This window comes from Sminthopsis crassicaudata, chromosome 3 (assembly GCF_048593235.1).
Source record: "Sminthopsis crassicaudata isolate SCR6 chromosome 3, ASM4859323v1, whole genome shotgun sequence".
Classification (NCBI taxonomy): Eukaryota; Metazoa; Chordata; class Mammalia; order Dasyuromorphia; family Dasyuridae; genus Sminthopsis; species Sminthopsis crassicaudata.
In genome coordinates, this window is record NC_133619.1 from 393,648,408 (window position 1) to 393,660,478 (window position 12,071).

A 12,071-nucleotide genomic window follows, 5' to 3' on the forward strand; every position below is an offset into this window, starting at 1 on the left:
GACAGGAAAAGATTCAAGACTTTGAAGGACACAATATAGAAACTTAACTATTCTGATTCTGGCTGATTCTGAGACATTCAGGAAGCTAGCCCAGGCTTTACAATTTGGAAAGGAGATGGTAAAGTCATTGAAATCAAGGCTTCATACATGGGAGGTTAAGGCACTTTTGGGGAGCATTCTAAAACATCAAAATCTTTTATGATGAAAGACCATGTCATTCCCCTCTATTAACAATTCTGATTGGGGGGGTTAAAACTGTTTTAAAGTTATTCTTTAATAGCCACTGTTCCCAAAAGGATTATTACTTTAAAAATTCATCTTTACTAGTTTCAACAATATGAAAGAGAATTTAGTGAAATTCATCACCAGAACTATTGGAGGGGAGAATTATTGAAATATTTATAACATGGCCATTCTCAAATTTATTCCCACACTCTCAACACTGAGCCAGATCCCTGCAATTCAGTGAAACATGCATAGACACATACATATACACAATTATATAAAAAAAGTTCAGTAAAAATTACCAAACTGAAAATAATATACAATGTTAAGTTTACGTATTCTAAGGCCTCTCTGCGAATGAAAGATTTATAATAACTTTATTTTTTCTTAGGATAGGACTAGGATTTTTCTTTTTCTTTTTTCTTTTTTTTTTTTTAATTGTAGCAATTGGGCTTCAGTGAATTGCCCAGGATCACACAAATAGGAAGTATTAAAGTGTCTGAGGCTAGATTTGAACTCAGGTCCTCCTGACTCCAAGACTGATGCTCTGTCCACTGAGCTAGGTTTTTTCAAACCTGGTAATGAGACAATGGCCATCTTTCAGTGTAGATTCTGAAGGACCTGACTCTTTTCAACAAAGAGATGATTCAGGATAGGACAGTTGGAATGATCTTGTGATGATGAGAGCCATCTATAACCAGAGAAAGGACTGTGGGATCTGAGTATGGATCATAACATAGCATTTTCATACTTTTTGTTGTAATATCCATGAATTTTATTTTCTTTTTCTTTTTTTTTTTTTGATTTGCATGTTCTTGTGCATCAAGATAAGATTCCACCATGAATCCTTGCTTTGCTCCTATGCTCAGTTGGCTCCCACCCCCCATGCCATATTGAGACAGACCTTTCCTGAAGTTCTTCCAAAATACCTTCTGCTGGTAATTTGAAATATTTTCAGGTTGTGTCACTGCAAAAATCTGTTTATAGCCTTGATCTAGTGTTGATCTGAGGCAAACCAGGAAGAGCTCAAACAAAGACCAGTGTATTCTCAGCCAACTTGGCTCAATGGACCCCTCTTTCCCAAATATTTTCTTTAAAGGGTCACATCCAACTCTAACATAATGTTTTTTTTAGATCTGATGCCACCATGAGCCTCATCCTTGACCTGGAAGTTCCTAGAAACCTACCCACTATAAGAACCCAACCATATATGATTGGACTACAAAAGATGTTCACAAGTGGTTGCAGTCTTTTAACATGAATTATCCACTGGACTTGTCTCTTATTGATGGCTGGCACCTGCTTCACCAGATAGACAGTAATGGAGGGAAGAAAGGCTCCTTTATAGAGGTTTCTTGGGCTGTATCATTAAAGTACTAAAGCCTTTAAAATTTTTCTCAAAGTGGTCAGTGGAAAATATGAAGTACAAGCACTATGAAGCAGTGGAGTCTTCATCCTCCTACTTCCCTTAACCTTTCAACTTCCTCCCACCTCAAGCCACTTCAAAGGGCATGAGACTTTTCCAGCAAGGCAATCACAGAAAATCCCCAAATTTCCTTTCTTTTGATATAATCAAAATGTTGAGGTGTACTTTTTTTTTGTGGTCTTTACAATGAGAGATCATTGTCCCAATGATGGGACATAGTGGCTCATGGTGCAATCATTTTTGCCCCAGTATGAGAAATCAGAAAACAAAACAAAACAAAACAAAAATGTCGTCAGGTTTTTCAGCGTAGACTTCAAACAGCAATTTCCAGTGCTTCAGTGAAGATACTGTGGCCAAATATTTGCAGAGCTGTACTTCCTTATACTTGAGAGCCTCTAGAGAGCCAGGCAGTCCTCAAACTATGATATCCTTTGATAACACTAATTAGAATCAAATGTTACTATTTCAGATTAAAAATTGAAAATGCTTTTAGGTTTTTTCAGAAGTAATAGCCATTAGATTCCTTCCCTTAGAAAACATAGTTCATGGATAATAAATGCATTCACAAGCTCAAATTTTTCTATAAAAGCCCTCAACTTTTTCTTGTCATGTGGAGTTATTGATTTAGCTATGTAGAGAATGGAAGAATTATGAAACATATTTTCCCTTCTTCAGATCTAGAAACAGCAAATCTTCTGCCTGTCCTGGCTAGTGAAAATTGGAGCCCAGTGCCATTGCTGTGAGAAGAATCAAGGGAGGAACTCTATCCTTGCAAAGATCAGCTGGGAAACCACTCTGAGAATTTTGTCATCATGTAAAATTTGGAACATTTGAGATAGATGTCTGCAGTATAGGCTAGGAGGATTGTTTTTCCTGTGATTTCCAAAGCTGCCCTGGATTTCTTCCTCATATGGTTTTCTCAAGAGTTTAAAGCCTCAAAAATAATAGAGGCAATTCTGGAAAAAGAAAATAGAGAGTATCAAGATTAGAGGAATTTGTGGAAAAGCTATATATTGAAGCATTCCCTGCCAGTGTTGTTTTTTTTTTTTTTTAATTTAAATTACATCAGCTGTTCTTCCACTTTGGCTATTTTGAGGGTCATTGAATTCCCTCTATTTCATCTGCTGGCAATTCTATGAATTCTCAGATTATTCATTAGTTCCTTTAACTACATTTACCTGGTAGGAATGCTATGGTTCAAAAGCCTCTCCCATAGAGGAGAGGCTCTCAGTTTGCTTTGGGAGGATATGAGTGCTCATTCCAATTCCTCTTATTCTTTAACTGCAGTCTTTAGTTGAGGTTCTCTTTCAGGTCCACTCTCCAAATTCTTTGATTAGTAAAACTCTTCAGCAGATAAATGTACAATTCTCCTGCATTAGCATAAGTGAGGAAATTGAATAAATCTTTAAAGTCAGTGAGGGGGAGGGGTGGAGGGGACAATTTTATTCAAGAAAACTAAATAGATGTCATTGCTTATGTTATGAAGCTGAGATATAGGAACAGTGAAGCAATATTCATCACTATGGGCAGGCTACTCTGAGAACGTCAGTTCATTTTTCAAAACTATAAGGATAATTTTTTTCATTTGATTTGAAGGTATAACTGATCATTTGGATTCGCTAGTTTGATTTTCTTTAAAAGTCAGATCAGTCAAAGTTAACTATTGCAAAGCTAATCATGAGTTAAAATGAAATACAGATGAAATCTACAACGCTGCATATATGATTATGTGTATGAAAGCCAAAAGTGGTATCTTTCATGAATTTTTATGATTTTAGGATACAACAATGAATCTAGTGTCACAAAGTAGACAGCTGGTTCAAGGGGTGCTTTGGGACTTAAGTGACAAAGCTAATATTGAGAGAATTTTACAAGAAGCTATTGATGTAATGGGGAGATGTGAAGAACTTATTGACTGAGAGAAGGAGATAGTTCATACCTGCTATCTGTTCTGGAAGTTACTTTAAGAGAAGACCATATTATTTAAAAATCCCTAGTGAACAAAATTTCTGGAGTATGCCTGAAAGGGGATCACTGGGAAGACTTCTTTTTATTTTCAATTTTGTTTCCATCTCATATACAGATATAAGTATTTTGCAAAATTTGATTGAACTGCAATTGTATTTGAACATCTGTTGTTAAGGTATACGTTTCCTTGGAGAAAAATACAATGCAATCAATATATCAAACAATTTTATAAAGCAAAATAGAAACATGGAGGGAGCTGCCCCATTTTGTACAGTCCAAATTGTCTTAGACAAGTTACTGCTTTTAAATTCTATTTCTTTCCCCTTTACTTATTGTTGGGTTACTAATGGAGATTTAAAAAAAAAATCATTGCTCATAAGGATCCTAACTGCACAATCTTACAAATGCACCCCCCTTTTTAAGGTCATCCTTTCATAATTTCCTTTTGTTTAAAATATTGATGAAAAAAGCCATAGGGAACACCTGGTTTTCTGTTTGAGGAAGGACCCTTTGGTAAAAGACTGTAATTTAATCCAAATCATCTTTTTAGCTCCCTTTTTTGTTTTTGTTTTTGAAAAAATTCATTAGGACATTTAAAATTGTATTCTTATCCAAACATCCCTTTATGTGTTCAAAATAAGAGCACTGTTCTGAGCCTTGCACAATTTTGATTTATTTCCCAATTGCCAAAATCATCTATTGGAATACAATTCAGAACCAAATCACACATGTATAAGCACTGACTATGAACTTGATGCAAGGATACTGCTTCTTTAAAAAAATAAACAAATAAATAAATAAATAAAAAATAAATAAATAAATAAAAATATTTGATTCTCCTTTAAAACCAGGCCATGTCTTAGCCCAGTCCATGGTCTGTCCTACATTTAACAATTTTGAATTAAAAGTGTTCTTTTTGAAGAAAAGGCCAGGAAAAAATTTTGTATGCTACAAAGTTTAGATTTCTGTAACAAGTCTCTCCCATTTGCTAGGCCATATATAAGCGTGCCCCAGTTTGGGACTCTTACAGAAGTCCTCTATTTGAGGCCAGATGAATTTTCATTTTTTTCAGCACCTTGATGTATTTTGAAAGCTCTTCACAGTAGGTCAATATGTCAAACACTGAACAAAGATTCCAGTTTCTTTAAGAAGGTTTTTGGTACATTTTCCTGACTAAAAAAACTCCCCCCCCACTTCTGTCTGTCCACATATGTGTCCCTAAGGTACTGCTCCCAGGCAGTTCCTGACCTTGGAGCAACTAATAAAGAAGGAATGTCTCTAGAAAATCAGACTTATCTCCTCTATAAAAGCCAGTAACCACTAAGGGGTGAGGCAGGCAAAGGGCAGTCCATGTCTTCTGCCCTCCCAAATCTGGGCCCTTCCCTGTGTGCCTTCATCACGCCTAAGTCCTCCTGATTCTGGCACCCCCTTACTGATGAGCATCCCCCTCCTTCCCCAACGTTAACTCACTCCTAGCCAAGGAGGGATTCCTATCAAGCATCTGTTCCAGAAGCTCACATTCCATGTGGCCGTTTGCCATTCCGTGATCGTTCCATTACAATAGTCAGCAGTTAGATTAGAGCTGCCTGATGTTCAACCAGTCCTTTCCCGCGGTCACACTGAAATCTCAATGACTTCAGCTTGTTCCCCCAAAATAACCAGCCTGCTGCCACCTCACATCACATGTTCACTGCACTACTGGTTTTGCCTATAAACGACTAATACTTCAATTTCTTTCTGTCAAAATAGCCTATGCCTCTCTGTCATAAATCCCCCTTTACAATTCAAGCCAGGACTTCAAGTCAAATTCAATTGAGAGCAGCTGCCATCAAGTCCAAACATTCCAGTGAGGGCTTTCAAACTGCCTTCTCAGAGCGCCGCCATCCCTCTCCTCGCCACAGGACAGTGGTGGGCAGGGGAGCACACAAACCCAAACGCTGCCCGCCCGCTCTCATCAGGCAGCTGCTCTATCTAGATGAAAGCCTAATTCGCTAGCTCTGTTTGGAAACAGATCCCAGCTCAGTCCTCTCAAATGTCCGAAGCCCTAAACATTGAGACATCACCAGCCCGATGGGCTCCCCTCACAACTGGACTCCAAGGAAGGGTTTCACTTGAAAAGCCATTATCAGAAGGACTGAAGGCACCTGGACCTCAGTGGCTGGGAGTTGCGGCACAGCCCTTGGCAGGCTCAGTAAACTGGGCTCGGGCACTAGTTCTGAGCAGTTTGGGATTTCAGAAATAAATTGGAGCTCGCTAAGCTGGAACTTTACTTGGGAAAAGCCCTTTCTTCCCCCCACTTTGGACAGTCTGCCACACAGTTGCAGACGAAAGGTAAGAGTGCCCTTTTCCTTGAGAGCAGTCTTCATCTGGGGACCCTGACCCTTGTTCTTTTGCCTATTAAGTTGCTGTGGTTGCTTCTTCCTATCATTTCCAGCCTGGGAAAGTGGACTGTCAGTTTCTCTCCAGCAGCCACCTCCAGCTTCTATGTTACCTTTCAGGCTGCTGTGCAGACAATCCCGCCACTTGTCTTCTCCCCTGCTGCCAGGCCCAGGAAGGGAAGTGTCCTTTTCTGCCAGATCTGTTCCTTCGCGTCTGACTATGGACCTTCTCCCGGGCTGATCTGCTGAGTTCAGCCTCCCAGTCTCCTGAGCCCCAGCTTGCGGGACAAGTCCCAGAGGCTCGGAGTTGCCCGAGATGTGGGTGGCCCCTCCTCCAGAAACGGAGAGCGGCGGCGAGCCAGACCAGGGGGCCCCGAACTAGATCCCAGACCACGAAAGTGGCTGCTCCAACCGTTCCCAGAAGCTTCCTCGCGCTCCTCCTTCCCCCACCCCGAACAAGGGCTGGGCAGCCTCTTGATGAGCATGAATCGGTCCTGGTTCGAGCCAACTCGGAGCTCAGAGAAGGACATCTGGGAACCGTCCCCCAGATCGAACCCTTTTTGGAAACAAGAAGCTGAGAAGTACTCACCAGTCCATGGACTTTACCTACTGACTGACTCAGTGAAGGAGCTGCTCCAAGAGAGACCCGCGTGACGCTTCCCACATGATTCAAGTTTTGCATGGGAAGTCTTTATACAGCACGTCAGTGACAGGGATGTGACCTTGCATAGTGGAAGAAGCTGATGGAAAACCTCAAGTCGCTCCTGAAATCTCAATCATCTGGTCATCTGGTGTGGACATTCTTGCCAAGGAATTTTGGTTATTCGGTAAATACAGAAGCAATTTAGAGGCGATTTCTTCATATCTCAAAGGAGCAAGAAGGGGGAAAAGCCTCCCAAATGTGGGTGGTATTGTCCGAAGACTGCTGCAAAGAGGGGTATTGAAAAGAGCCGAGAAGGACGAAGAAATGGATCATTTCTCAACATCTCAGATAGACGAAGGTTTTGTGGATGCAGGAGATCTAGTCGGGAACCTGATTAACTTTGATAGCATTATAGCACAGTAGAGAACTATTGCTTCAGAGGGTAAGATTTTGGAGCAGAGATCTCAATGCTTACAACAAACAGGTCTACAACAGAGACAAAATGTTTTCCAAAGTACTTTGTCATGTCAAAGCCTACACGCTCAAAAGAAGTCTGCTGAATGAAGTGGAACTCTGACCACTATCCCCCTTCTGGGAAAAGCGAGAACCCTGGAACCAGACAACAGCGAAGGTGGAATCTAGAAATGGATCATCAACTACTGCAAATACAGAATAGTCTCAGAGCCCTTCAACCTGTATCTTCCTCCCTTCTGCTTCAAGTTGTGGTACACCAAAACCTCTCTCTGAAGGGTTTAAACTATTGCCTCCTCAATATTTTCCAAGGATGCTGCTGCTGCTGCTGCCTTCATTGTTTATTTTTAATTATCATATTTTATCATGAAAGCTTTTTATTTTCAAATTTTCAAAACATATTTTCAACATTCACTCTTGGAAAATGTTATTTTCAATGTTTAACTTCCTTTCCCCTTACACCCTCTTCTGGATGGCAAGTAATTCAATATATATATATATATATATATATATATATATATATATATATATATATATATATATATATATATATATATATATATATGTATGTATATATATATATATATGTATATATATATATATATGTATATATATATGTATATATATATATACATATATATATATATATATATATGTATGTATATATATATATATATATATATATATATATTTGTAGTTCTTCTATACCTATTTCCACAATTATCATGTTGCACAAGAAAAATCATATCAAAAAGGAAAAAAAAATAGCAAAAATAGAAAATTCAAACAACGACAAAAGTGAAAATACTGTTGTGATCCACACTAAATCCCTACAGTCTTCTCTCTGTGTGAAGATGGCTTTATTCATTACAAGACCATTGAAACTGGCCTGAATCATCTCACTTTTGATAAGAGCCATGTCTACTAGACTTACTCATCCTATAATGTTGCCGTTTCTGTGTACAATGTCCTTTTGGTTCTATTCACTGCTCTCAGTGAATAGCTCATTTAAGTCTCTCTGGCTACCTGTGCAATCATTCTGCTGCTCTTTTCTTATAGAACACACATATTCCATAACATTCCTGTAGTATAACTTATTCAGGCATTCTCTACCTGATGGGAATCTACTCAGTTTCCAGTTCCTTGCCAGTACAAAAAGGGCTGCCACAAATATTTTTGCACATATGGGTCCTTTTCCAACCTTTATGATCTCTTTAGGATACAAGCCCAGTAGAAACATGCTGGATCAAAGGACAAACACCGTTTGATAGCCCATTGGGAATAGTTCCAAATTGCTCTCCAGAATGGTTGGAACAGTTCACAGCTGCACCAACAATATATTGGAGTCCCCATTTTCCCCACATCCCCCTGCAACATTCATCATTATCTTTTGCTGTCATCTTAGCCAACCTGAGAGATGTGTAGTGGTACCTCTGAGTTATCTGAATTTGCAGTTCTCTCATCAATAGTGACTAGTATTTCTTCATCTTTAATTTCTTTTAATTTCTTCATCTGAAAATTGTCTGCTCGTATCCTGTGACCAAACAAAATTGCACACCATCACCATTACTCTTCAGTTTTGTATTACAAATGTTAGCTTTAACAATAAGAGAATAAATTAAAAGAAAAGAATTAGAATATGCAATTAGGAAAACAAACTATACCTCTTTATAGATGAAATGATGGTATACTTAAGAGAATCCTAGAGAATCAACTAAAACTCTACTAATACAATTCACAACTTTAGCAAAGTTGCAGGATAGAAAATAAATCCACATGAATCTTTATCATTTTTAAATGTTACCCACAAAGCCCAACAGCAAGCAATGCAAAGAGAAATTCAAATTTAAATAACTGCAGATCATACAAAATATTTGGGAGTCTCCTGGCCAAGGCAAAGTCAGGAACTATGTGAACACAATGTTTATCAAATTTTTTATTGTGAAGAAAGTAACTTTAGGAAATACACGTATGACATTTCTGAGTAACCTTTGCTCTAAACAAACTTTTGAACACTTAGTTGACTCACTTTTGGATCAATGGAAAAAGCATAACTTTGGAAATCTCTGAATGCCTTAGTTTTCAGCACTATCATTCTTTGTTGAATTTACTTCTTATTAAAATGTATAATTGTAAGACTTTTTTGAGAGTAGTAAAATGGGAGTATCATTTGTATGCTGTTATATAGTGGACATGCATATTGTCTATTTTTTTTATCAACTTAGTAACGTCATGCTTTTTTGCATGTACGATAACCAATCTGCTACCTTGGGAGAAAAATGTAAGATACTATATTTATAGACATTGTTACAACTTTATAATGTATTTTCTTCCCAGTTTTATGTACGTTACATAACATTCAAAAAGGATTTTTTTTCCTGATTGACAAAAGGAAACAAAATGCAAAATCTATGATTTTGATAACTTATTAGCCAATTATTTTGCAGTGCTTGATTATGTTGAGAGTATCCTCTGTTTTGAGCTTTTTGTTAGCTACTGAATGACTACTTTAGACACTTTTGTGTTTTTCATAGCTTGCATTTTAATTTTTTGCTTGTCATTTCTATTAACTGTTAGCCTTATTTTAATAAAAGTTGTAATACCAGCCTACTAAATCTGAACTCTATAATTTCTTGACCTATGCACATTTAATTTAATTCAATCAATGAAGACAGAAAGGGAAAAGACATGCACTGTTTTCTCATGATCAAAGAATGACTTGAGCCTACAGGCAACTCCCCATAAGAATTGTGATCAAGATCTAGTAGTGGTATTGCTGGATCAAAGGAATGCACAGTTTTATTACCATTTGGTCATAGTTTCAAGTTTGTCTCCAGAACAACTGGATCAGTACAGAACTCCACCAAAGATGTGTGAGTGTTCCAATTTTTCCATATCCTCATCAATATTTTTTTTATTTTTTGCCATGATATCCAAACTAATAAATGTCAGGTACCTCAGAGTTGTTTTATTTTGCATTTCCCAAATCAAAAGTAATTTAGAACATTTTTTTATATGCCTACAGACCTTTCTCTTTCCGTTGGCCCCTGCAAAGAATCCAAAAATAAATGTACACTGTATGTGTGTACATCTATGTCTGTACATTAAAATAATTATGGTGAAATCTTCATCCACAGCTCCCTTCTGGACACTGGCTTTGGGAGACTGGACTCTCTTTCCTTTCTGCACTCAAATTTTCAGAGTCTGAGATAAGTCTCTTCTAGATTGGTGAGTCTGCCTTGATTGGCTCTAAATTCGTTTTCACTAAGTATGGTCCCCAATTGGACAAAAGGCTACTTTTTGGCATTGTGATTAATTTATATTTGCAACCTGTAAAACATTCAAATTCTGTTTTTGTAAAACTTATGTAGCCATTATATTACTTTTGTCAATAGAGATTTTTGTTTTTTTTTTTTGTTTGTTTGTTTTGTTTTGTTTTCATCCACCTTACTTTCATTTTGTCAAAACCAGGGAGATTCAATATTGAAACTGCTAATTCTTTATTTTCAGCCAGCTAGTCATGAAAACTTCCTACTGGTGAGAAAGAGATTTTTGTTGTCTTTCAATTCTTTTCAAAACAAGTAATAAATCATCTTGGTCATCAATAAAGAAATTATTCCCTTGATGGGTAGGACTTAAAGGGAGCTATTCCTCTTTCTGATGCTTTGATACCACCTTGAGAGAGCAATAATTTGGGGTAGAACCGACAGCCTTAAGGAGAGAGATTCCCCAGTCCAAAAGTAAGCGGTTAGTGCAATGTGATCATCCCAAGAGCAGTCCTACCCTCTTCTGATAAGAGGAAGCTCATTTAAGTTTTATAGAGATGAAGAGAGGAAAATATTATTTTCACTATATTTTGTTTATGATTGTTAGTTATTGATAATTAGAGTTAAATTTTCAGGAAGTTTTGAAGGAGGGTAGGTATAGGTTCTAGTTGACCAGTCTTTGGAGATTAAGGACCAAAGTTAAGAATTAGAAATATTTGAGAATTTGTCTAAATAAATCCCTGAATATTCTATTTTTAGTAGCAGAAAAGACACTTGTGTAGGGGATTTTCAGGCAGATGAAAAATTGTCTCCCTTGCTTCATATTTGAAGCACCTTCAGTTGAGATTTTCTCAGAGGAAATGGCTTCAGGAATTCTTCAGTTCTCTCAATGGAAGCCTCTCCAAAGCAGAGCTGCTCCTGCTTAGGTCCACCTGCAGGAGAGATGAAGTCAGGCATAAGGGGATGTATGCATCCTAAAGGATCCCAAGTAGCATATGAGTGGATTCTGTTGGTGATGAATAAAGAAAGAGTTATTAGGCTATGTCAGATTTGTTTTGAGAACACCAAAGGTGTAGAGGATTGTGTTGGTCAAAGCATGGAACTTCAAATTACTTAAAAGCTATCTCTTCCAAAGTGAGTTTAGAGTAACTGAACTATTGAAATGGACAAAAGACTGGCCTCCTCATCCCTGGGTCAGCGGGCCTCAGGCTTATAGGAAAATGTTGCTTAAACTAAATTAAGGGAAGTGTTATGCTCAGACTGGGCCCCATCCCCCGGTTCATGAGACTCTAGACTCTCTGAGAAGTGTGTGTCTAACAAAATCACAACATTGCAAACCATGCAGACACTCTCATCCTCTTGTCATGGCACTTCCCCATTGTAAAGGAGAAACTATGTAACTGCAAAGCTGTACCCAGACGGGGCAAACAGGCTTAAACTGGTATCTCACTAAAGGTTCAGGGCTGATCTCTACTAGCCTGTCTAGTGGGGGTCAGTAGCAGGCCAGCTGATAAATAATGCTTTAAATTTAATAATCTGGTCAGAGCTATCTATCTTATGTCTCTCCATTTCACTATTGATATTGCTATATTCTTCATCTTTCTCAGTTTTTTTCTTGTGATTATACTTTGAAAAAGAGGTTAGAGAAAAATGGATCTTTCATCAGTTCTTGTATCTAAAAGGGACTAAATACA

The 12,071-nt window shown here is 37.8% G+C and overlaps 1 protein-coding gene and 1 long non-coding RNA gene across 2 annotated transcripts in view; both read right to left on the reverse strand.

Moving 5' to 3' along the window:
- LOC141562174 (uncharacterized) overlaps positions 1–6,679 on the reverse strand; it is a 74,969-nt gene extending 68,290 nt beyond the window's left edge. The window contains exon 1 of the mRNA XM_074302185.1: positions 6,111–6,679. Coding sequence (XP_074158286.1) covers positions 6,111–6,679 — 569 coding nt within the window. The remainder of the gene's footprint in view (positions 1–6,110) is intronic.
- LOC141562209 (uncharacterized) lies at positions 977–4,345 on the reverse strand. Its single transcript, XR_012488177.1, has 3 exons — positions 3,591–4,345; positions 2,830–3,021; positions 977–2,607 (listed from the first exon to the last, which is right to left on the reverse strand). It is a non-coding gene; the product is annotated as an uncharacterized LOC141562209 (long non-coding RNA).
- Positions 6,680–12,071: the final 5,392 nt, after the last annotated feature.